Source organism: Ictalurus punctatus, chromosome 10 (assembly GCF_001660625.3).
Source record: "Ictalurus punctatus breed USDA103 chromosome 10, Coco_2.0, whole genome shotgun sequence".
Classification (NCBI taxonomy): domain Eukaryota; kingdom Metazoa; phylum Chordata; class Actinopteri; order Siluriformes; family Ictaluridae; genus Ictalurus; species Ictalurus punctatus.
In genome coordinates, this window is record NC_030425.2 from 12934364 (window position 1) to 12957500 (window position 23137).

General features: G+C 38.0%; 1 protein-coding gene across 1 annotated transcript in view; it reads left to right on the forward strand.

Annotated features, from left to right (window-relative positions):
• Window positions 1-23137, forward strand: part of polrmt (polymerase (RNA) mitochondrial (DNA directed)) — a 55152-nt gene that overhangs the window by 31411 nt on the left and 604 nt on the right. Inside the window, exons 15-21 of the mRNA XM_017478809.3 lie at window positions 1689-1802; window positions 15173-15225; window positions 18982-19080; window positions 19217-19289; window positions 20880-20971; window positions 22188-22261; window positions 23061-23137. The exon at window positions 23061-23137 is cut by the window's right edge and continues 604 nt beyond it. Coding sequence (XP_017334298.1) covers window positions 1689-1802; window positions 15173-15225; window positions 18982-19080; window positions 19217-19289; window positions 20880-20971; window positions 22188-22261; window positions 23061-23110 — 555 coding nt within the window. The 3' untranslated portion in view covers window positions 23111-23137. The remainder of the gene's footprint in view (window positions 1-1688; window positions 1803-15172; window positions 15226-18981; window positions 19081-19216; window positions 19290-20879; window positions 20972-22187; window positions 22262-23060) is intronic.

Genomic DNA, 23137 nt, shown 5'->3' on the forward strand with positions numbered 1-23137 from the left:
GCCCTGAAAAAAGTGAGGGATAAAGGAGTAGTAAGGGATTGGGAAGGTAGTTCATCTTCCTGCTAATATTCCACACCTGGCTGCGTTGGGAAAAGGAGGGAAAATAACTGGGGCAAGAAGGAGGGGGAGGTGTCTGATGGATGGGCCAGCATGGGGCCTGAACTGCTTTTATGCATGGAGAAAGATGGAATTTATATCTTCCCAGTACTCTGGAGGAAAGCCTTTTGGGAACCATATTGCGAGTCAGACATGTTGGGTAGCCAGCGCTCCTGCTCTGAATCAGCAGGTTTAGTAAATGGGGCTCAACAACAGCTGGCCACCTGTTTTATCACTATTCCTCAGCCCTAGTTAGAAACACAGTTGTGCAAAGAGAAGACCTTTAGTCATGTAACCTTTGTTGTTTTGTTGAGGATGATATCCCAAGGCAGTGGAACATGGTTGTTTTCTAATTGGGCACTGCCTTAAGGACAATTTGCACTTCTGCAAAGAAGCACATAAACAGATATGCTTCATCGTTTCCAGAGCGCCGATATGCATAATGCATTTTTTAACACACTATGCTGAAACATTTGTTTATTCACTCAAACTCAGGGGTGGTGCCACGACTCCAAAAGTGGTGGGGCCAAATTTGATGCTTTTAATGATATTTAGTCAAATTTGAGCTGTTAATGATGCACACAGCTTTTAATGCATGTCAGAGTACTTTCATTTTGCATTTTACTTCTCAGGCAGCTAATAACAGCACAACAATTGTTCACAAAGTTAGCACTACACAGTTATTACATTTTGTCACTGTAGTAACTGTCTGTTTTCGTTAAACGTGTTTCCAGCAAGCCTTACTTACATTATTTATAGAATGTCATTTGAAGAATGTTCCTATAATTGATTCAGAATAAAGAATATGTGCATATGTCAATTAAAACATTGAAACTCAAGCGACAACGATTCAACATATGAACATTAAGCACCATTGAGTGACAAAGCACAATGAGCTCTTTATCGTTCATAGGAGATCCCCTTTAGGAGAAATGCCCATACCCCCCATGTGAACTGGAAGTTCGTTTTTCAACCGAGTCGGCCCTATCTGTTCTTGCCTGAAATGCTGGGTCACAGCCCCAATAGGTTGAAAAGTGCCGGGTCAAATGCCAGCTCGCCCGCATTGCTCCGGCAGCCTTGCTCAGACTTATATCTCAAACTTAAGATACCTGGTATTCGAGACTAATATTCATTTTGCGATGTCTGTTATTTTCAACAACCAGAACATCCTTGCTCCTGAATGTCAGCCTAATATGAAATGCTGAGCAACTTCACTGCAGTCTTCTCCTCACTGTCTCTTTAAAAAATTATATTTGTATGCCATATTGCTGAAGCAATTTGTAAATTCACTAATAACACAAGCAGCGTGATTAAAAAGTTGAACGTGCTGACCGTGACCACACAATTCTCGTTATTACGGTAGCGAATTCATTCAGATTAGTAAAAATCTTTTCATTTTACAAACGGTGAGAAGGGAGCATGAAATGCCTGCCTCAAATTTGGCCATTTACTCAAACATACCACTAGGCATTCGAAATGAGCAGAATCATAAACAATTCTGTAGCACTTGTTTATTTTTGGTTGCTTATTTTGACTCTGCCTGTTATTTTGACTGTGCATGAGTTAACAGCTGTGCTTGTGTCTATTTGCAGGACTGGCTGACTGAAAGTGCTAGGCTAATCGCGAAGTCCGGCAGCACGGTGGAGTGGGTGACCCCTCTTGGACTGCCCATCGTCCAACCCTACCACCGCACCAGGAACCACGTGGTGAGTGTTTTAACACGTCCCTCACCACAGTCCTGTCGATTATTGATTTGTCCCTTTTTGTTTAAATGTACCCTTCTGGACCTTTCAAAATGAATGGTCAAAAGGGTCTGACCTGGAAATGACACTAATAAATTCTCAGGAGTGGATCTGTTTCTCCAGAGGCAGTTCAGTACTGCTAAAAAAAATATTGCTCTCTATTGTACTGTCATACTCTCTAGATCTATGCACTTCTGGGTGAAAGATGGATTTCTGGTATCATGGAGGAGAATTACAGCAGCAGGAGTTTAATGGCAGCTTCGGGATATTTCTTTCTACCTAGGGTGTCTAATGCAACATTATTTACTTTGTATAATTAAGTATTTCATATAAAATTTATTTATTAAGCAATCAAACATGCTGAGGCAGAAGATTCTTTGAAATCTCAGAATACAAACACGCAGTTTAAATTTAGAGGAAAGCAAAGGCAAAACAGAAGAAATGACTTGAATAGTATATGTACTTATAACTTTTAAGAATATGCCTGTGGTTTTACGATGCTAGTTAAAGATGTTAGCATTTGAAGTGGTGTAGCACTGAAGTACAAAGAAGAACTGCACTATATGGCCAGTAGTCTTATCATGATAATTGCTTTATCGACTTACCGTATGGACATATGACCTCTCTAATTTTTGCTGACCCCATTGTGTTATATGTGTGTTTGTTTACATAAGCATTGATGTCACCATGTCACATTCAGCGAGTAGAGATGGATGTAAATGCAGTTTAAGTGTTTTGTTTAGGAGGCAGGGGGAGAAATCCGAATGGTGAATCAAAATCAGTAAACAGCGGAAAAAACAGTCATAATCCAAGATACACAAACGAGAAAACAAAACTAGATCAATAACTTGGAGAATAACAACATGAAACAAAAGGCTCTGCAAAACACTGAACTTAGCATTTAGCACTGAACACAGAGACACAAGGTTTAAATATACAAACTAATTAAAGATAATCTGAAAACATGTGCGTCACACGTGGGAGGTAACCGATGACAGGACATGGGTGGAAAAAAGACATGAATCAAAACAAAACATGCTGCACGCTGAAGACTTCTGCACACAGCGCTTGGTGTGAGGGGAAGAGTCCTGACACGCCAACATTTCAGCCATTCGTGCTGCTTCTGTCCACTCGTCTGCTCTAGGGCGGTCACGTTAAACTTTGAATATTTGTTGAACTTAAGATAAAAATGCACATTCGAGTGCAAAGCCTGTGCATTCGAATTTAAAATGTATAGCAAGCACTAGCACCAATTTTAATTGAAACATATTTTTAAAAAGGAGACACAAGATATTATCAATGCACTAACAATGTTTTTTGAAGAAGAGAAAACTAGAAAGAAAAGTTCTAGTGTTTCAAATAATCCAGTCATAGTCAATAAAGAGGTAAACAGTGAATGACCAGCGGTTAAATGAAGTGCTTTACAAGCAGGTTAATTAACTCACCCAAACTCATCCTATACACATATGAGATTAACCAGACATATACACAACATAAACCTAATACTACAACTTGCTTCTTCACAAAATGACGCAAATGCACAAGTGAACTTGAACTTAAGTAAAGCTCTAGGTAGAATGGTAAGTCACGTTTTGAAGACAATGAACTAAAGTGTAAAGAATTCACAATATTATATTACAGTAGTGTTCTCATTGGGATGTTATTTCAGGAGATCTCGTTTTCACATGTTTTTGTTGCTACATGTATAAGTTAATATATAAAATGTGTGAATGTCTTAATTTTTGCATTTTCTTGTCAACTGAAATGCTATTGGCTAACATTCAGTGCCATTTTAGGCAGAGCAAAATTGACACAAATTCTTAAATATGACATGATGAAATACTGAATAAATTGAAAGAGGATATTTTCGTCAGAATACAAAAGCTGTTATTATATTATTGTTATATCGGTGGTATAAAATAGTTTTAAAATGACAATAACAGTTTACTGCAATTATTTCTGGGACAATATATTGTCCATTAAAAGTAGTTATTGTGACAGGCCTAATGGCCAGAAGTATGTGGACACCTGACCATGATACTCATGCTCTTCTTGAACATCCCATTCCAAAGTTGTTCCCCCTTTGTTAGTGATTTTTTCACACACATATTCACACACACACACACACACAAAAAACAGAGCAGTTCCTTGCCAAAAATTTCAGCAACTGCCCTGCTACTACATTCACAAATATTAAAACACATCTACACCCTCTATCCACATCATAAACACGTAGGAAATTAGGCTAGCTATAAGCTAGCTTTAAACATTATGTTCCAGTATGACTTCCTGAGGCAGTGAAATAATCAGCTTTTTTACTTACTTTCTCCATTCAAACAAGGCAGAATAATAAAATCACTTAGCCAGAGGGTTAGATTTCATTTTAACTGAGACGAACTTTCCAAACCTTAAAACTCCAAAACCAAAGGCTTTACCGGCCTTACTTCCATCCCTGGCTACTACAGCAACAGGCACCCTAGTGAGGATCAAACAGACGGGTTTCCAGATGCTTTCTGCAGAAGAGGAACGTTGGTGTGCTGGATCTTCCCCACGCTCTACAGGCCATTGCAGTGCTGCTGTTGCCGCTCCGCTAATATTGCTAATGCTCTTTGACAGCGGTTCAGGGTTGGCCTTGTGCAAAACTCCCAAATCCAAAGCTTTCTATTTTACTCCCAACTGTGAAAAGGCCTTTGAGAGGCAGAAGGCTGGACTTGGGTGAGTTATAGAAAGCTGTGCAGGCCTTTTGCCTTTCGTCCTGCGGTACAAGATCTGGTAACCACAGAAAGCTTCAGTCTGACCTGAAGGTTCATTATTACCATTATTATTAACATCAGTAAGACCTTGAAATGCTTAAAGAAGGTGAAAATTACTATAGTTCAGTTTCAGTGATTCTTATAAGATTTTCAAATGAGGACAAATCTTGTTCTATGCCTTGCCAAATGCCTTGGCACCCAGGACAAGTGGATTTCGTATCCGGGCTGTTACTGTTTTATTCATAGTCTTGACATCATGCCTAAGAACACTGTTAACAGTGCAAGGTATTTTCCTGCCATGCTCCTAGTGTTAATGGGGTAGGCTTTAGATTCTGGATAAACTCCATGACTCCAAAGATAAAGCAGTCACTGAAGGTGAATGAATTAATGATACTAGTGGTGTCCAAAGGTAGGTTAGGAAAGAAAATCAGAACCAATTCATGTCTCATGTGTATCATGAAACAAAAGCATATTAATTTTTATTCTAACAACTTTCATTTCCACCATTCCTTTCAATTTATATTGAAAATATAGGATGTTCAAGGCTTGCACACTTGGTTATAAAGGGATAATGGGCTGTAAGGGAAAAACACCGCCTTCTCGGCTCTGTTGTTTGCTACCACAGGATCCAGTCCCGATGTGTATCTCTAACCTGTATTTGCGGAGTACAAGAACGATACTCATTATGTCAATTCACAAATATACTGTTTGTTCACTGTCCGACTGTTTCGTCTGACATTTTTAAGGAAATGGATACATGTAGCTAGCCAGCGGGATTGTCCCCCACCTGTCTGCTCCATTACATCACTTTCTGGGCATTTAAACTATTTGATATAATCTATGTGTTGTCTCTCTATAGCATAGAGAACACAGCTGGGCCGTGTGGATCAGACATTTATGTGACAAATCCGGCATGAACTGTAGATAAGCTGAGCGAGGACTTTCTGATAATATAAGAGCACCGACGTGTGTAGAGATCCTTCTAGCGCATCTCGTCATATTGTGCGAGTCTGCGACATGATTCTCCTCGTCATTTCTCACAGCTGCCCTTCGAATTTCATTTAGCGCTGTGCCGCAAGCATTTTCACAGCTTCCTACCTTTCAGCTTTTCCTAGGCAGGCAGTGGATGTGATGTGGAACTGCTTCCTAATGGCCACTGTTAAGCTCATCTGCAGCACGCAAGGAGGTGAGAGTTGCCTCTTTTGTAGAAACAGGCAATATGTCTAGATGTCATCCTTGTCTACCAACTTACTGTATCTGTTTATGTGAGGAACACCTGCGCCTTTTTCTGCTTAGTGACTTTTATCAAATAGTCTGAAAGTGAAGGTGAAGGCAATTGCAGGCCGTGTTTCCTCCGATATACTGCCACTGGCCGATATCATAACCCGGCTCTGTGATTTTCAAGTCATTACTTTTTATTGGACTTTTATGGAATATCTCATGAAGGCCATCATTAACCGATGAGCAGTGCGCCTTCACAAATTATTCACCACTTAATTGGGTTTAATCATGCACTCAGGCAGTCAAACCCAGCGCTGAACCACAGAGCAGCCACCAGAGGTTATGTTTTACTTAGGGTTAGGGTAAGGTTTTTTGCCTTCCTTCTGTTTTTTTTTTTTTTTTTCCTTTCCTCAATACTCCTAATTTCAGAGTATGTTCTCAAATCTGGGATGGTTTTTATCCTTATACTATTACCTAGTTAGGGTAATTGAAGTTGTTGGCTGGCAGTGTAGTTTCAAAATTAATACAAATTTAAGCTTGTGCTCATTTTGTTGGAACTTGAGTGTGAGGCACTTGTATATTACTGTGACATTCAAATGGTGTATTTAAGCAGGTGGGCCCTGTTACTTTCATCACAGAATTTACCTCTAATCACATGTATATGTTTTTTGAAGTTTTATAGTCTTGCAGTATAACTTACAGTGAAAAACTGGTTAGACTTCAATCTGCAAACTGCAAAATCCTCTTCCTCTATTCGGAGCCAGTGCTTCCTCCACGGGAAGATTGTTTGAGTCAGCTCTGTGTTATGAAGCATTGTATCGGATCGTCAATATATGTCTCCCAGTAATGGTTGCCATATGCAAGCAATCCTGTTACTCATACAGCATACCATCATTCTTACCCGTGTTTATTCTAAGTGGGTGGCTTGTGTGGTCAAAGGTGAAGGCTGCTGTTGTAAAACATCTCTCCACAATTTCAGGTGTCAGCTGTGCTCCACCGGTCACCTTGTTTTTAATTCCCTGGATGTTGGAGGGACCTTTCCTATGCTCGTTGGGGTTCTGCAGAGTGTCACACTAACTAGATTAATGTAGAAACCCTGGAACTCTCATTAATCACCACAGGATCCCAATTCCAAGTCTGCCTCTATATATGTGCCCTCACCATCCCACAGTGAAGGTTGGACCACCTCATGGTTTAAACCTGCTTTTTCTATGTTGGCTTTTACACCAGAATTTGATAGTTTGTGGGTTTTTTTAATGCTGTGATTGCATAGTATATTTATTTACCATATGTAGATATAATGCAGATGCCAATTATATGGCAGCATGTATGTAAAAATATTAACGCAGATATTTTATCTGTGGCCCACTTGCAGTAGGGCTGCATAGCTAGGCCACATTTATGCTTCTGAAATATTTCCCATTTAGAAGGCAGCATAAACACAGGTAACTTCTAAATTTTATTATTATTTTAGAAAGGTTTTTATTTTATGTGTTCTTGTCTGTGAAGGCAGTCCCATAATTCTCTTCATGAACACAAGTTCCATGGTGGTTTGAAAAACATGGCAGACTTTAAATATATATATATATATATATATATATATATATATATATATATATATAATTATTATTATTAAGATGGTCAGTGTGGGAACATACAGATAAGCAAGCAATAATACCACCTTGCTGTTGAATGCTTGATTCTGATTGGTCTGAAGGTGTTGATTAAATTTCTTTACTGGACATCTTTATCGTTTCAACAGTAACAACTAAAACAGCAACTTGTATTTGTATAAATGTGTGTAATTGTTGATATTGTGCAGTTTTGGGAAGGAATCTCCAGTGTCCAGAATCTCCAGGTTTGTAGTTTGGCAGTAACATGACATGCTGCATTTTTTTGTCTTATTAATTTTGGTAGAGAAGAAGAGAGAGGCAGTTTATTCCTATTATAATGTAAGTTATGACCGGATCTAACTTGTGTCATGGACATTCTGCAACATTAAATGTAGATTAGAGTAGATTAAATTAAATGAAGACACAACGTGTTGTCTCTTAAATAATTTTTTTTTTTTAAATAATTTTCAAATTGCTGAGTTATTTAGGGAATAAAAACTTCAGGACACTCAGTTAATGGAAAATAATCAACTTCTTGGTGGTAACAGTTACTCTGCTTCATGTTGGAATAGTGCATGGGGCATTCCTTATTGTTCGTTCCAACCAATATGATATAATATCAGAGTCACAGTAGCAGTAACAGTGTTTGTATTAAATTGCATGATGCCTACAGTGCTTTGTGGTAGCAGATGCACAATGGTGGCCTCCACACTCCCTGCCAGATGGATGGATGTTGCACTATGTACAGTACACTCCAGGATGCAGCTGCATAAATAACAGAAATGTACTAAATGTCAGCGATTGTGAAAAAATAAAATAAAAAAAAAAGTCACAGTTTAAATGTAATCATCAAAATGGATCACCATACAGCGACAACAGGATGCACCTAAGCCGAGGTCACCTCAGGTTCATGCCTCCTCTCTTATCCCATCCATCCTTGACTGTTCTTTCCTAAGGAAATGCAGCATTAATTAGATGATGGGGAGGATGGGAGCATAAAAACTTGATGTCAATACTGTATGTAAACAAATTAAGCTGGGGTGAAATTGGCAACGCTTAATCACATCCTGGTTGTCATGTCCCTGCTGGTAAGGGAAGGAAATTGGTCTGGGGATGTTCCAGGCAATGGTTATACGTCAACAGGGCTAACTAATGTAATCATGCATTATTAATCAGTTCGTGGGTCACTTTTTGTAGTGGTTTTATGGGGTTTAATTTACTTTTGTAAAGCTGGCCTATTTGCAAGAACGTGTTACAAAATCCATTTGCCCTTTTTTGTTTTTGTGCTCTGAAACATATCCTTGGCTAAAGTAAATGTGATTACCCCAGAGGGCTGTGCTGTATCTTCAGGCCACAAAGCAAGGACACACAATTTACTAATATTCTTAAGAGCCAGGCTGTTCTTTGACTTCTACAGCCAAATTAACTGGCTGATTCTTTAGCTTATGGTCTCTTGTCAGTGTTCATTTCAGTGTCAATATTACTTTGCCTGTGAGTAAATTTGTCAACAGTTGAGTTTTAACAGAGGATGTTCCAAGGACCCAAGGAAATTATTAATTATTCCAAGGAATAATTAAGCAACATTGCATCTCCTGAGGATACGACACCAAAATTCAGTTAGAGATTTGACAGCTTGGTGCCTTCAAAAGACAAGTGGCCAATCTGGTGCTTATTAGCAGGAAAGCTGGTTGTAGAGTTTTAAAGGAATTCTTCTCTGTAGGCTAGTGATTGCTCAGTTGTTAAAAGTCTGAGATACTGAAGGTCATGAGGTCAAGCCCCAGCACCACCAAGCTGTCACTGTTGTGCCCTTAAGTAAAATCCTTAACCCACTCTGTTCCAGGGGCACCGTATCATGGCTGACCATATGTTCTGGCACTAATTTCCTACCAAGCTGTGATACAAAGAAAAGGAAATTTCACTATACTTAATGTGTATATGTTGAAAAAGCTTTCTTCTTCCATGAACAGTTATTTCCCCAACAGAAAAGCGTTTGCCCTATTGTTCATGATACCCAAACCATCCATGGCCAGAAGTCGAGAACAGCCAAGCTAGCTGTGCACTTTGTGAGCGAGAGATAGCATCACTTAGAGCGTTAATCAGAGCGACCCTAGCTCACAGTTGGCTTCTGTGAGCTCATGTATGCGGAAGGGGGTAGATAGCTCTTTCGTCCGAGTGTGTTCAGCTACCCATGAGCACCTAATCAAAAAGATGTGGTAGCTTCACATGTCTTAGAAAGGGCCAGTGTGGGTGCATTTACTAATGTGAGATGGTTAGCTGTCATCTAGATTTACAGTGTGATGTGATGTGATAGATATAGATTTTACATGACTGCAGGTTTATTACTGTTGACCTTAGAGCTTTGCTCTCTGTCTTCATGTCTGAGATGAGCTGCTGCAGTCATACGCTGAGTTGATTGATCCAGTGGTGTGTGTGTGTTGGGGGGAGGGGCGGTCTCTGCTCGGGATTTATGGTTTTATGTTTCTATTTTAAGACTCTTTTGTGATTTTCTGTAACAAATTATTGTGACCTTCAGTGTGACACATTCACAGTAGAGAACCTGTGATATCCACATCGCTATGACACTAATTACAGCCTGTCTGGTTTTCATGAGGCAGCACATTTTTTTAAAAAAGGGCCTGTCACAGAGTGGAGATTTCTTGGAGTGGAAAATTAGTTATATTCAGTGTTAATTATATGAACCTGCGATTGTAATGGAATGTTTTTGAGAAATTTGCTTGGGGGAGGGGGGGGGGGGGGGCGTTATCTCCTACTCTAAATGAACTTTTGGTTTGTTCCACTTTTCTGTAAAGCCTTTCAGAAAATCTTCCATGTAGAAAGTTAGAACTGTTAACAATCCATAGCACCTTTTAGGAGCACTTTTATTTAAGAGAGTATTTAAGCTATATTTGGACTGTATTATCAGACCTGCTTATTTTTACACATTTTGTGTAGATGCTTTTGCATTTTTCTCTCAAGTTATCTCTCAGAAATACACCAAAAATGCACCCAATAAAAATAAAACATGATGATTAGCAGTTGACATTCGAATCTGGAATAACTGACAATTGCGCAGTTACTCCCCCCACACACATACACACGCACTCCACCGGACGCCCCGCCTAGTTCCTCAATGTCACGTTAGGAACCTTAGGAAGCAAAGGACCTTTAACTACATAAAAGCATATTCATCTGTAATCACTAATTATTTAGCAACTGCTGTGACACTAATAGCTAAAATATGTCGTTGCAGTAGTGAATGTAAATGTATACCTGCTGATGGATCCTGGGAATTCATGAGGTTAATGAAAGAACATTTCAGGAACCCAGTTAAAAGAAAAGAGAAAAGAAAGCCAGTCAAAATAGAGCAATCACGTAGGTTATTTAAATGAGTTGTATGGGTTGCATGGATAAATAATCACTTAATATTCACATCCAATATTAATATTGTAGTGGCATCTGAATAAATGCATGACACATCTGGGTACGAAACTGCAAATTGATGTTAAGGTTTTATGATTGAAGAGACTTTTTTATGAGACATCACCCGGAGAAACTAATACCATCTTATTAGATAATGTGCCATTTTTATTTGAGATGTTTGTTTTTTTTTGTCAAAATGACACCAAGGTTTGGGAAATTGGCTGCTCCATCTGTGTTTTTAGGAAAGAAAATGAGAGCTGCTGAGGCAGACAGTAAAACGTTAGGAGATACTGCACTGCTCGCGTTATGTGTGGTCTGGCGAGGAGCAGGAGAAACAGCAGCTGCTGTCCAACCCAGAGCTTATCAACTTTTATGTATTGAGCTCTTTTCACTGTGCAGTCATCATGCCAGCATGACATCCTGAAAGATTTTGTTGCTCCAGTGTGACTGCTCATGTTCAGTTTGCTTTTTAATTTTTTATTTATTTATTTATTTGACAATTTTTTTGTTTATACAGGATATAGTACAGATGCCATTGACATTGAACCTACTGCCTTAAAATGAACACAATGTAAATTCCTGTATTGCTGGGATTGATATTATGGGTGAGATAAAATGGGATGCAATATAGGGTCTTTTTAGCAGTATAAGTCCTAGCTGTCCAGCAGTCAAGTCTTCTCCCATTTATTCTCCTATTCAACACATTTCCATTTATTAACTTATTCCCCAATTAACCCAGTTAATAGAGTCATACATCACTGTGATTGATTACCACTTTGCCTCCTGTCTAGGATCTTTCCGCCATACACCTGAAACCCGATACACTCGTATCCACTCACTGCTTTGGGAAAGCCCTCTCCTTAATAGCTCTTCCTTAATAAGGAAAGCCACTAGCAACATCTCAGGTTTTTAAACACTTCTAGGTTAAATTGTGTTTTAGTTGGAGCCTTGTTGAGTGAAAAGGATTTGTGAGCTTAAAACTCTTTAAGCAGCAGTTTTCGAGGGAAAGCATAGAAGTTCAAGAAATTTATTCATCAGACGTCATCACAGCCATTAAGGCCATTTGAAATGTCTACTTGTAGTCATGGAAACTGGACTTGTGGTGTCTGAGTTGAAGCTGATTTGAAGTGCTGAAGGACCTCAAATGATGAAGTGGGAAAAGATTATACATGTATTTATTTATTTATTTATTTATTTAACTATTTTTTACTCAGCATATGTACTTTCTTCATGGTCTTCTCATGCTTTTATTCTCCTGCATTTGTCAGTGGCCAAGTTGTAGTACTAGGACCTTGGGATGCAAGTGTATGCTGGTGGAGCAGGAGTTAGTGAAAGCTGGAAAACCATTCTCTGCATAATCTTGCCTGTCATTATATCTAATGCCTTCCAGTCGGCACTCTGGTTAAGCTCATTAACTCAATTGGCATATAATGGACAATACACCATGAAATGCATTAAACACAGTGCCCTCCACTAATATTAGCACCCTTGGTAAACATGAGCAAAAAAGGCTGTGAAAATTTGTCTTTGTTGTTTAACCTTTTGATCTTTTTGTTAAAAAAAAAAAAATCACAAAAATACTCTGCTCTCATGGATATCAAACAATTGCAAACAAAACACAGGTTTATCCAAAAAAAAATATCTTTGTTAAATATAGGTGCGCAACAATTTTTTGTCACTCCTATGAATTCATATGAGAAAAATATATTTGAAGTATATTCCCATCGATTGAATTTTTTTTAGTACACCTGGATGACTTGGAACAGGAAATTGTTCAACCATGACTTCCTGTTTCACAGGGGTATAAATATGAGATAACAAATAGGCCATATTCCTTTAGTCATTCATATATAGCTGTGATGTGCAGCAAAAGGTTGTTGAGCTTCACAAAGTGGGAGAAAATAAAGAAAAGAAAATAGCACAAGCATTGTAAATGCCCATTTCCAGCATCAGCTCAGTAATTAAGAAGTTCCAGTCAACTGGAAATGTTATGAATCAAAGTGGAATTGGACGTGTATCTATATTGTCTCACCGCACTGTGAAGACGATGGTTCGAGTGACCAAAAAATCTCCAAGGATCACAAGTTAGTTCTGTCTTGGGGTCAGATAGTCTCCAAAACTACAATCCGAAGTCACCTACATCACCACAAGTTATTTGGAAGGGTTTCAAGAAAAAAAACCTCTACTCTCATCCAAAAACAAACATCTTCAGTTTGCCAGACACTACTGGAACTTCAAATGGGACTGGGTTCTATGAACCCAAAATAGAGCTTTTTTGCAATAAACACCAGAGGTGGTTTTGGCACACAGAGAGGTAGCCAAATGGAAAAGTACCTCATACCCACAGTTAAATATGGTGGTGACTCTTTAATGTTTTGGGGTTATTTTTCTGCCAGAGGAACTGGACATTTTGTTAGGATACATGGCATCATGGACTCATGCTATCAACGGGATATTAAATGAAAACCTGACTGCCTCTGCCAGAAAGCTTAAAATGGGCCTTGGTTGGATCTTCCAGCACGAAGATTTAATGTACTGGCTTATATGCATCTATCAGTCTCTTACCTTTGATTTTGATGAGAACAGTTGAATATGTTAAAGTGGAAAACATTCATCAAAATCAACACAAAAATGGTTTACAGACCACAAAATCAAGGTCCTGCCATGACCATCCCAGTCCCCTGACTTGAATCCCATAGAAAACCTGTAGGGTGAACTGAAGAGGAGAGTCCACCTGCATGGGCCTTGAAATGTGAAGGATCTGGAGACATTCTGTACGGAGGAATGCTCTCAGATCCCTTGCCGTGTATTCTCCAACCTCATCAGGCATTATAGGAGAAGACTCAGAGCTGTTATCTTGGCAAAGGGAGGTAGCACAAAGTATTGACTAAAAGGGTGTCAATAATTGTTGCACACCTATATTTAACACAAAGGTTTTTTTGATAAGCCTGTGTTGTTTGCAATTGTTTGATATCCATGAGAGCAGAGTATTTTGGTGTTTTTTTTGGTTTGTTTGTTTTTTTTAACAAATGGTGAAACAATAAAGACAATTTTTCACAGCCTTCTTTGCTTCTTTACTAATAGTGCCAATAGTAGTGGAAGGCACTGTATGTTTATATTGAAGTATGTTCCATGTGCAGTTTCACTGTTGGCTTTTTTTTGTTTGTTTGTTTTGTTTATTTATTTATTTATTTTTATATAAAGTGTACAGTGATTTGGACAGACTAAAGGATTAAAGTGCTGCTGTAGAGATGAAGCAATAGCTAAAGTCCTTTATACACCACTATGAGCAGGTTTGAAGTCATTAAACAAAGTGAAGTCAACTCAGAATTTCATTATAAAATAAATCATGGATACCATCGGAGGTCACATGTTAATGATTAGTACTGATTACTAAATTACTATGCAAGTCTTTCGGAGTGAATTATTCCTGTAAGATAGACTTAGAGAACATTATCCTGGTTTGACTGGTTACATTTTACACACAAATATGATACTAACATATCTCGTGTCACTTGTATCTATACACCGGTGCTTCTGAACTCCATTGCTATGTCTTTGAAGAGTGGTGAGATCAATACTGGTGCACTCCAACTGCAGTCTGGACCATTAAATCTAAGCAAGAGATTGACTTTGAGTTCAGATAATCAATTTCAGAGCGGTGCTTAGAAAGAGACATGGGTTAAGTAAGAAGATGAATAGAATATTGTTCTTGTTAACCTGATTACTGCAAAAGATTGAGATTTTATAACAAATACGACTTGTTCTGAGATTGTAAGGCTCAGACAGGACATGGGTAAAATAAAGCATGCACTCAAACTGATTTCTGGACATGAAACTCATTTTCACCAGTCAGTTTGGATCTTGTGTCAAATCCCATGAATTCTATATTTTTGTCTGATATTTGCAATAAGTATTTCAGGTCTGGAGAGAGGAGAGTACATGGGTCTAGAGCACAGAAGTGTTGCAGAAGTGTGGTGTTGCAAACATGGTGTTTTCTTGCTTTGTTCCATGTGTTCCTCAGATAGGCTTCTGATCCACCACAACCCTGACCAGGATAAAGCTCTCACTGAAAATGAACGAATAAATGAATGCATTCAGAAATATGACTCTTTGGTAAAATAACTGTTAGCTAGCTATCTATCCAGCTCATTTTCTCCTGTTGTTCCAATATCAACCAATGTGGATCTGTGTGCAAAATGAATTTGGTCACTTGTAGTTTCCAGTAATAAAAAAAAATTCAACCAGATATACAAAATAAATCCTATTTGTTGTTTTATCATGTTATTGCATGCCTTTTATTCCTTTTCCTATTTTTTTCCTACAGCTCAAGAGCAACATTCAGTTTCTGAGTCTCCAGATAAGCCATGATGTCTATGAGTAAGTACCACAGCTTCGACCAAGATATTTTCAACTTTTGCTGCATTTTTTCTGTCCATCCACTAGTCATCAAATGCAAAGCCAAGTTCTCATTCTATCGCAAGAATATCTTTTTCTTGCCCCTTGAACGTTGATGTTAATATTGCTAAAAGGTACTGTTTGCTGATGTAGAGGCAAACCTTTGAGAAAGAGTAACCTGTTCCTGTGACCGGTTGTGTGGTGAAATGTGAACAAAGTAAGTGGAAGGGGAAAAATGAGTGAAAGCTTAGAGAATCACTATTCGTTAGAATAGCAGTGGAAACTGAGGCAGCACAAGGCCCCTCTGAGATGGAGGATGGCATTTTATGCTGAAATGTCACTGCTGAATATCATGCATACCATTTATCCAATGGAATATCATCCAGAATAGACAATGCTTTGCTAACTCGTTGACTGTGATATGATAATGTACGCCATTCTTCTTTAGCAGTTGTTCCCATTAAGAATTCAGTGATGCTATTTTTTTTAGTACAAGTACATGTTTTTTTTAAGTACTTATTAATATTGATTCATATAATCATGCTGGAATGAATACCAGCTTAGTATTAAGCAGTGAGGGGTGTCATGGAACATTTTAATTAGCTCTGTTTATGTTGGTTGCTGCTGTGTGGTAGCAGATGTTGGTATTGGAGAGTGCACATAAATAAGCATGGCATTGAACTGATACTAGTGTTGATATTGATGCATCCATAGTTCTAATGTCTAAACCAATTCTTCCAAGTCTTCCAATTGGCATCCTAAATTTTAGTTTGCTGAAGAGATCAGCTTAAAGCACAGCTGATTTTCTTTTTGATGTTAATGAGCTTCCAACTCCAACCCTGCTGTTATTTATTACCATATTATTCTCAGAGCGACCTGCCAATCTCTGTGACCTGATCCCTCCCAGTGACCATGAACACTTGATTAAAAAACGTATTAAGTTGTGCCTTAGAGTGATATAAGATGGCTCTGTACTCACTGATAGCCATCTACCACTGCCTCTGTTAGACAGCTGCCTTTGCTGAGACGGCTCAGGCTGGGATCACAATATCGAGGGCTGGGGTGGAGACAGAGTGGCACATCTCAGAAACAACTTCAATTGACAGCCACTACAATCATGGTGGTGACAGTCCTCTCTGGTTTGTCATGATCGGAAGTGTGGAGAGAGCACTCAAAACACAGTCAAACCTGCTCCTCAGGGTGGTGTGTGTATGTGTGTGTGTTTATTTATTTATTTATTTATTATTCAACCCCCATTTGTTTGCAATGAACAAATCAAACCAAATCGTTCAATACAACGAATGCTTCAAGTGGTCTCCCAAATTCAACTGAAAATGTAATTTATAATGACATGAAGGCCCTCGGCCCCAAGCTTTAGCTTCTCCCTCTATGGATAGGAGGTAAGGATGCAAGATGAGCTGCAAAGACAATGGAATCAATACTACAGCTATTTGCTCAAATATCCATGCTTAGTATACGCTAATTTTAACACTATCAATGTGTGCACTGGTTTAGCAAAAACTGCACTTCAACTCTTTACAAACACGCTTACTACAAAACAGGAACAGTAGAAACACAGTTTCAGGCATTTCAAAACATCTTTGTGAAGATAACTTAATTTGATTTGATCTACAGTTGTATCGCCTGTCACTAGACTTAATGGATCTCACTATACACAGTATAAATCGAGCCTATACAAGATTCTATTGTCTTAAACGCACCCCTCATTATTAATTTTGTATTGGTTTTATTAATTAATCTTTTTTGCAGTCCCTCCTCATGCTAGATGATAATTGTAACAATGACGTCTCTTCATGAAATAAATCTGACTCGTAGCAAATACTTCATGTTCAAATGGAACATCTTACAGTCCAGATCCTCCTACACCAAAGTCTAAATACCAAAGCCATGGATAGACGTTTGAAGGGCTCAAAGATCCCATAACTGTGACGATTACAGTCTGAAAAGAGCTTCATTAGTGCTGTGACCTGAATTAATGATGAGTTTAAGAGGCTGGCAGCAGCTCTCTGGTGACTGAGGACCAAAAGTGGTTTCACAAGTCTGTCAGAGGGAATACAGGCTGTGGGTAGAATGCAGCCCTTATTCCACTGCTATGTACAATTTACCAGTGTACATGGACATGAGTGAAATTTGTCACTTTAACAACCTGAAATTAAAAGTAACCTATTTTTCTATTAGATCATGTCTCTGGTAGATTTGCTGTAAAATGATTTAATCGACTCTACACAATATTTAGTCCCTCCAGAATTGAGTGATTTTGCGATAGAAGAAATGAATGCAAAATCAAGGAAACGCCGCAATTTTTTCATAATTATCACAGCTTTTCTGCAGATTTGGGCGTTGTCATCATCACAATGCACATTCAGCCAAAGCACCCTTCAATTCATGTGCATCGAATATGAGTACAGCTGAAAGGTCTCATTTATCAACAAACATCACTGCGAAAGAGCGTGCAAAACAATTTCTTGCCATTGCGATTTTGCCTATTCAAGTAGTTTTCCGCAGAAAAGCATAAAAACACCAAAAAAAAAAAAAAACTTTTTCTTTTTGTAAAAAGCTGCAGAAAAATCAAGCATTTGTGGCTGCAACAATTATATAAAATGCAGCGAAATCCTGTATGGACAGAATATTACACTGCCACAACGTCGTTGGACTATTGAGTGAGACTGCTTTATGCTAGTATAACTTATTACTCAAACATAATTAGCTCTTTAAGTAGTTATCTAATCATTTAGAGCAGCTTCTGTGTCCTCAGTGCTCAGGTGATTTTAGTCTTTTGTACGTGTTCTTGGCAAAGGTTTGTTTGCCTTTTCCCAATGCTATATATTTTGACCAACGAACAAAAGTGTTTTACAAGTGTGACTTCAGTCCTACATGCCCCTTCAGCTAGCAAGCTTTTTGGTTTGTTTAATTATATGTTAAACAAAATAATACCAAGTAGCGCACTAACCTACTGTCAACTTTACTCTGATTCAGACTCTGCAGACTCGGGTAGCTTTGGCTACCTGAGATTTCATATACAGTAGTATGCATGAGTATTCACATCTCTTGAACAGGGATGAATACTTATGCACTCACCACTTTTAATTTTTTTTTATTTGTAAATAATTTTGCAAAGTATGAAGATTTTTATACCACTTCAATATGATGGGCCATTTTGTGTAGATTTATGAGAAATAATCCCTATTAGGACAATTTTAGTTCCAGGTTGTAACTCCATTTATGCAAGGCTCTGTAAAATCTGTCTTCAGCTTATCTTAAAACACAAATAATCTAGTTTAACTCCAAGCCTGTCCAACACACAGGTAGGCCAAATTTCAAATGAACTCCTATTAACTGTATATGCTCACAATATAGAGTGTAACATAGTGCCATTGTAGAACCTAGATAGTGCACTATTTGTTTAATTGAATGACTTATGAGATTCCTCCAACACATTGTTCATTACTTTGTATTTAAATATGAAATGGATGTGTGATTTTAATAAATAAGTAGAAATAATGTTTGCCACTATTGACAGTTTATTCACAGCCCAAGCAATCCATCAATCACTAAGCGATCTCAAATATTGGAAGAGTAATCCATGTGTATCCATTATCTTTAAGCCTGTAGATGTGGTGGAGCATCAAGCCAACAATCTAAACATAACACAAGACAGAAGAACTGTTGCATTCGGCCCTTATGTGACTCACTGTTGTTGTTATTAACCCTTTCTAGGAGGCCGGACACAGTAAAGCAAAAGAATGCATTTCCCCCAAACTTTATCCACTCTCTGGACTCCACACATATGATGCTGACTGCACTCAACTGTTACAGGTAACGTGCTGGCCACATCATTTTTTACTCTCTTTAAAAAGTTGTAATGTTGAAATGATGTTTAGGTGTTTCTGATTAATGTATAAGTATATAAGTAAGGGTCTCTGGCACTAAAGCTGGTGTTCTGTATTTTCAGTGCTGGTTTGACGTTCGTATCGGTGCATGACTGCTACTGGACCCACGCTCTTACAGTCGACATCATGAACAAGGTACGTCCAAAACAAGATTCCTTCACGTTCCCTGCCATGCCATGTGGAACTCCATGCTTGTTAGGATCCTGAGCTTCTCCTGACCCTCTTCTGAACCCTGCAACTCAGTCTTCCACCTCAGTCTCACCGAGCATCTGTTAAAATGGTGACTGCACCATCTGCTGTGCAGCAGCCCAGCACAGTTGTATTTGAGTAGATGTAGTATACCCTTCACACCAATTGAGACATTGGTGTCTAAATCATATTAAATGCCCGATTCCATAAAACACCATTTGGGAATGTCTCTCAGCAGGGCCTTGGACTGAATCAGTAATATTCTACATCATGGTTGTGTTAAATCTACAGATGACATTCTTCCAGAAATATTGAACAGTACATTAAAAAGAAAAGGTTGTGTAGTTTGGTATGTGAGGAATAAAACACAACGAGGCACCCTGTACTGGAAAATAATCAGTGGCAGGTTGGTTATAACAGGAAATTACTTTTTTGTGCAAGTACCGTAACATTAAACGTGACTATAAATAGTTAAATATAATATGGTGTTTTATTATATATCCAATTTTTTTTTTTTTTACTTGATTGGTGCCAAACTGATGTGGTTTATGAGGAAAAAATAAGCATTCTGTTGGAAATAGAACATAATCAACACCAGACTGGTTTGATGAAGCTAATGTACTCAACAAAAATTTATTTAGCTTTTTTTTGTTTTTGTTTGTTTTTTAAATTGTCATGCCATGCTTTTTATCTGTTTTAAGTTGCATTTAAGGTTAAACTTCCCATGCTATAAAATTTACAGGGGTTGCTTCTAACTGCTGCAAAACACTGACAATGGAGACACCTTCCAAATAAATACAAAATAAACATCTATCAGAAAACTTTGTTATATTCCAATCACGCAATTTGTTGTTGCATTTTGTTTTGTGGTTTTTTTTTGTTTGTTGTTTTTTTTTTTTTGGGTGGGGGGGTTGTATGTTGTAAGTTGTTACTATACTTCTAAACAATAATGTATAGAAGTAGCACTTGTAGAACTGCTGTAATAGAAGATCAACCAACACCTTCTTTCCAGTCAGTACAAAGAATTCAACAGCATTATAAAAATTTGTAAGTGTATTTAAGTGTTCGGACCCAGTATGTGATTTGTGGCACAGCTTATGTGTCATTCCTCAATAAGCAGGTGGTTGACCTGGATGGAACAGGAAGTCACATTGTTCGTTTGGACAAACACATGGGCACACTTGGGTGAAATCTTCTGTAACCTGTCGCAGAGTAATTTATACATCTCCAGGCAGGCATAAAATTGGTTCAGAGGAAGAGAGATGCTTGGTGTGTGTACAGCCTTTGTCTTGCTGAATTAAGACAGTTCCCTTTCTCTCTGCTGCTGTTTTCCTCCTTTGTTTCCAGTTCTAGCTGACTAAATCCTGATTACATGAATGAAATAGATTAAAATCTTACATTTGTGTAAAACTGCTTTGTGTGTGTGTGTGTGTGTGTGTGTGTGTGTGTGTGTGTGTGTGTGTGTGTGTGTGTGTGTGTGTTGGAAAGCCAGATGTTTTTGTAACCACTAAGTAAATGTTTCCTGTTTCTCCTCAGGTGTGTCGTGAGCAGTTTGTGGCTCTGCACAATCAGCCCATTCTTCAGGACCTCTCCAAGTTCCTGCTGCAAAAATACTGCTCAGCACCACCGTAAGTTTCAACACACACACAAAGACGTATGTATGCAGACACTCATAGTGACGCACACATGCAGACAGACACAAAGACCCTCACATAAACATAGGCAGAGACACAGACAGACGTGCATGCACAAGACGGACACCTCAATGATGCATCTCAAAAATTTTAATATAGTGGAAAAGTTCATTTGTTTTCCCTATTTTAATTCAAAAAGTGGAACTTTCATATATTCTAGATTCGTCCATATAATATATTTCAAGCATTCTTTGTTTTAATGTTGATGATTACGGCTTATAGCTCATGGAAATAAAAAACCCAATATCTCAAAATATTCGAATAAAGAATTTATAATATAGAAATGTCGAGGTGAGCAGAGCTGGAATCAGATAATTAACTCAAAATACCTGCAAAGGTTTCCTTTTTTAATCTCTGTCTGGTTCAGTACACACAACCACAATCATGGGTAAATCAAAAGAAAATTGTACATTTCATTTGGAAATCAAGGTCCCAGGTATTTTGGATTTCCATGAGCTGTAAGCTGTAATCATCAAGATTAAAACCAAAAAAAGCCTTGAAATATTTAACTTTATGTTTAATGAATTAATCCACTTTTTGAATTAAATTACTTTTCCACAAAATTCACATTTTTTGAGATGCACCTGTACACTTACGTAGACACACACAGTCAGTCACATAGATGCACACGGACACTCACATAGACACACATGGGCACTCTCATACACACACATGGCCACTCTCATACACACACACACACACTCACAGTCAGATACATAGACATATACGGGTAATCACAGACACATGAACACTCACATAGACACACACACACACGGACACTGTTATTTTTCATAAGAGACGTGTTATTTTTCATAAAAAACGTGTCAATTTTATGGGTCATAGGTATCTTGTGTGTGATGTCAGGATAATTGTAAGGCTTGCACACACACTTTTTATGGGGTTAATTTCAGTTTTCTGTTGTAAGATATCTCACTGTTGCTGAGAGCTTTGCAGAGAGCAGCCTGAGTGACTGTGAATATTTCAGTATTTATATATTTAACATCAGTGTCATACTGGAAACAGAAAAATGAGACTGAGCCATCACTGTGTACGTTTCATTTTACAGTCTGCTTCAGGCAGCACTATAAGATCAGTCTGTTGTCTAACTTTTCTCTGCACCAACTGCACAATCATGTTTGTTTGCTTCCAGAGGCAACACCAAGACCAAGAAGTTTCTGGAATACTGGAAGATGTCACAGCTGCTGGGGAAGGTTCCAGAAACAGGTGAGTGCAGTTTGATTGACAGCTCACCTGTTTGTACCATGATGAGCTTTGTCTGAAGATGTTGATTTCAACAGAGAGTCAGATTGCATTAAATGGATGACATATATGTTAGATAGCTGAACTGCTTGGTTAATTGGCTAACAAAAGGTAATGTTTATTATTAACCCTTGGTGCATTAAATCACAAACATCACATTTCTGTGTTGTAACTGTCTGTGCAGTGGCATTCTTTAAAGTTGTCTCCTCCAAAACTATTCGAATGGCAGGGCCTTTTTTCATTATTTGTTTGTTTATTTATCTATCTATTTTTGCTGCTGTGGACTGTAGGCATTTGGGTTTGAGATCTAAAGATGAATATGAGAAGAGCATTTAGAATCTCAAATTTTTATTCCCTGGTATTTATATGTAGATGTGCTACCTGAAATAAAACAGCACATTTTGTGTCAGCTCACATGATTTGTAAATATATATATATATATATATATATATATATATATATATATATATATATATATATATAATATAGAGAGAGAGAGAGAGAGAGGAAATAGAGGCCACACTAAAAGATACAAACCACTCATCAGCAATAAGAGCTGGAATGATGCAGTTATTGCTAGCAAGGGATGTGGAACCAAATATTAAGTTTATTTACTTTAATTTACTTCAAGACTTATCTGTTCCTATACTTTTGTTTGCCTAAAGATTGTATGATCTGATACAATAGTTTTGTTTTATGTTGTTTAATATGGTTTATAACGGTTTAGCACTGCCTCAGAATAATTGTGTATTCTTTCTGCCAGGTGATTTTGATCTGCAAAGGGTGAAAGAATCCACATATTTCTTCAGTTGATGTAGATGAAGAACCTTCACAGGTTGA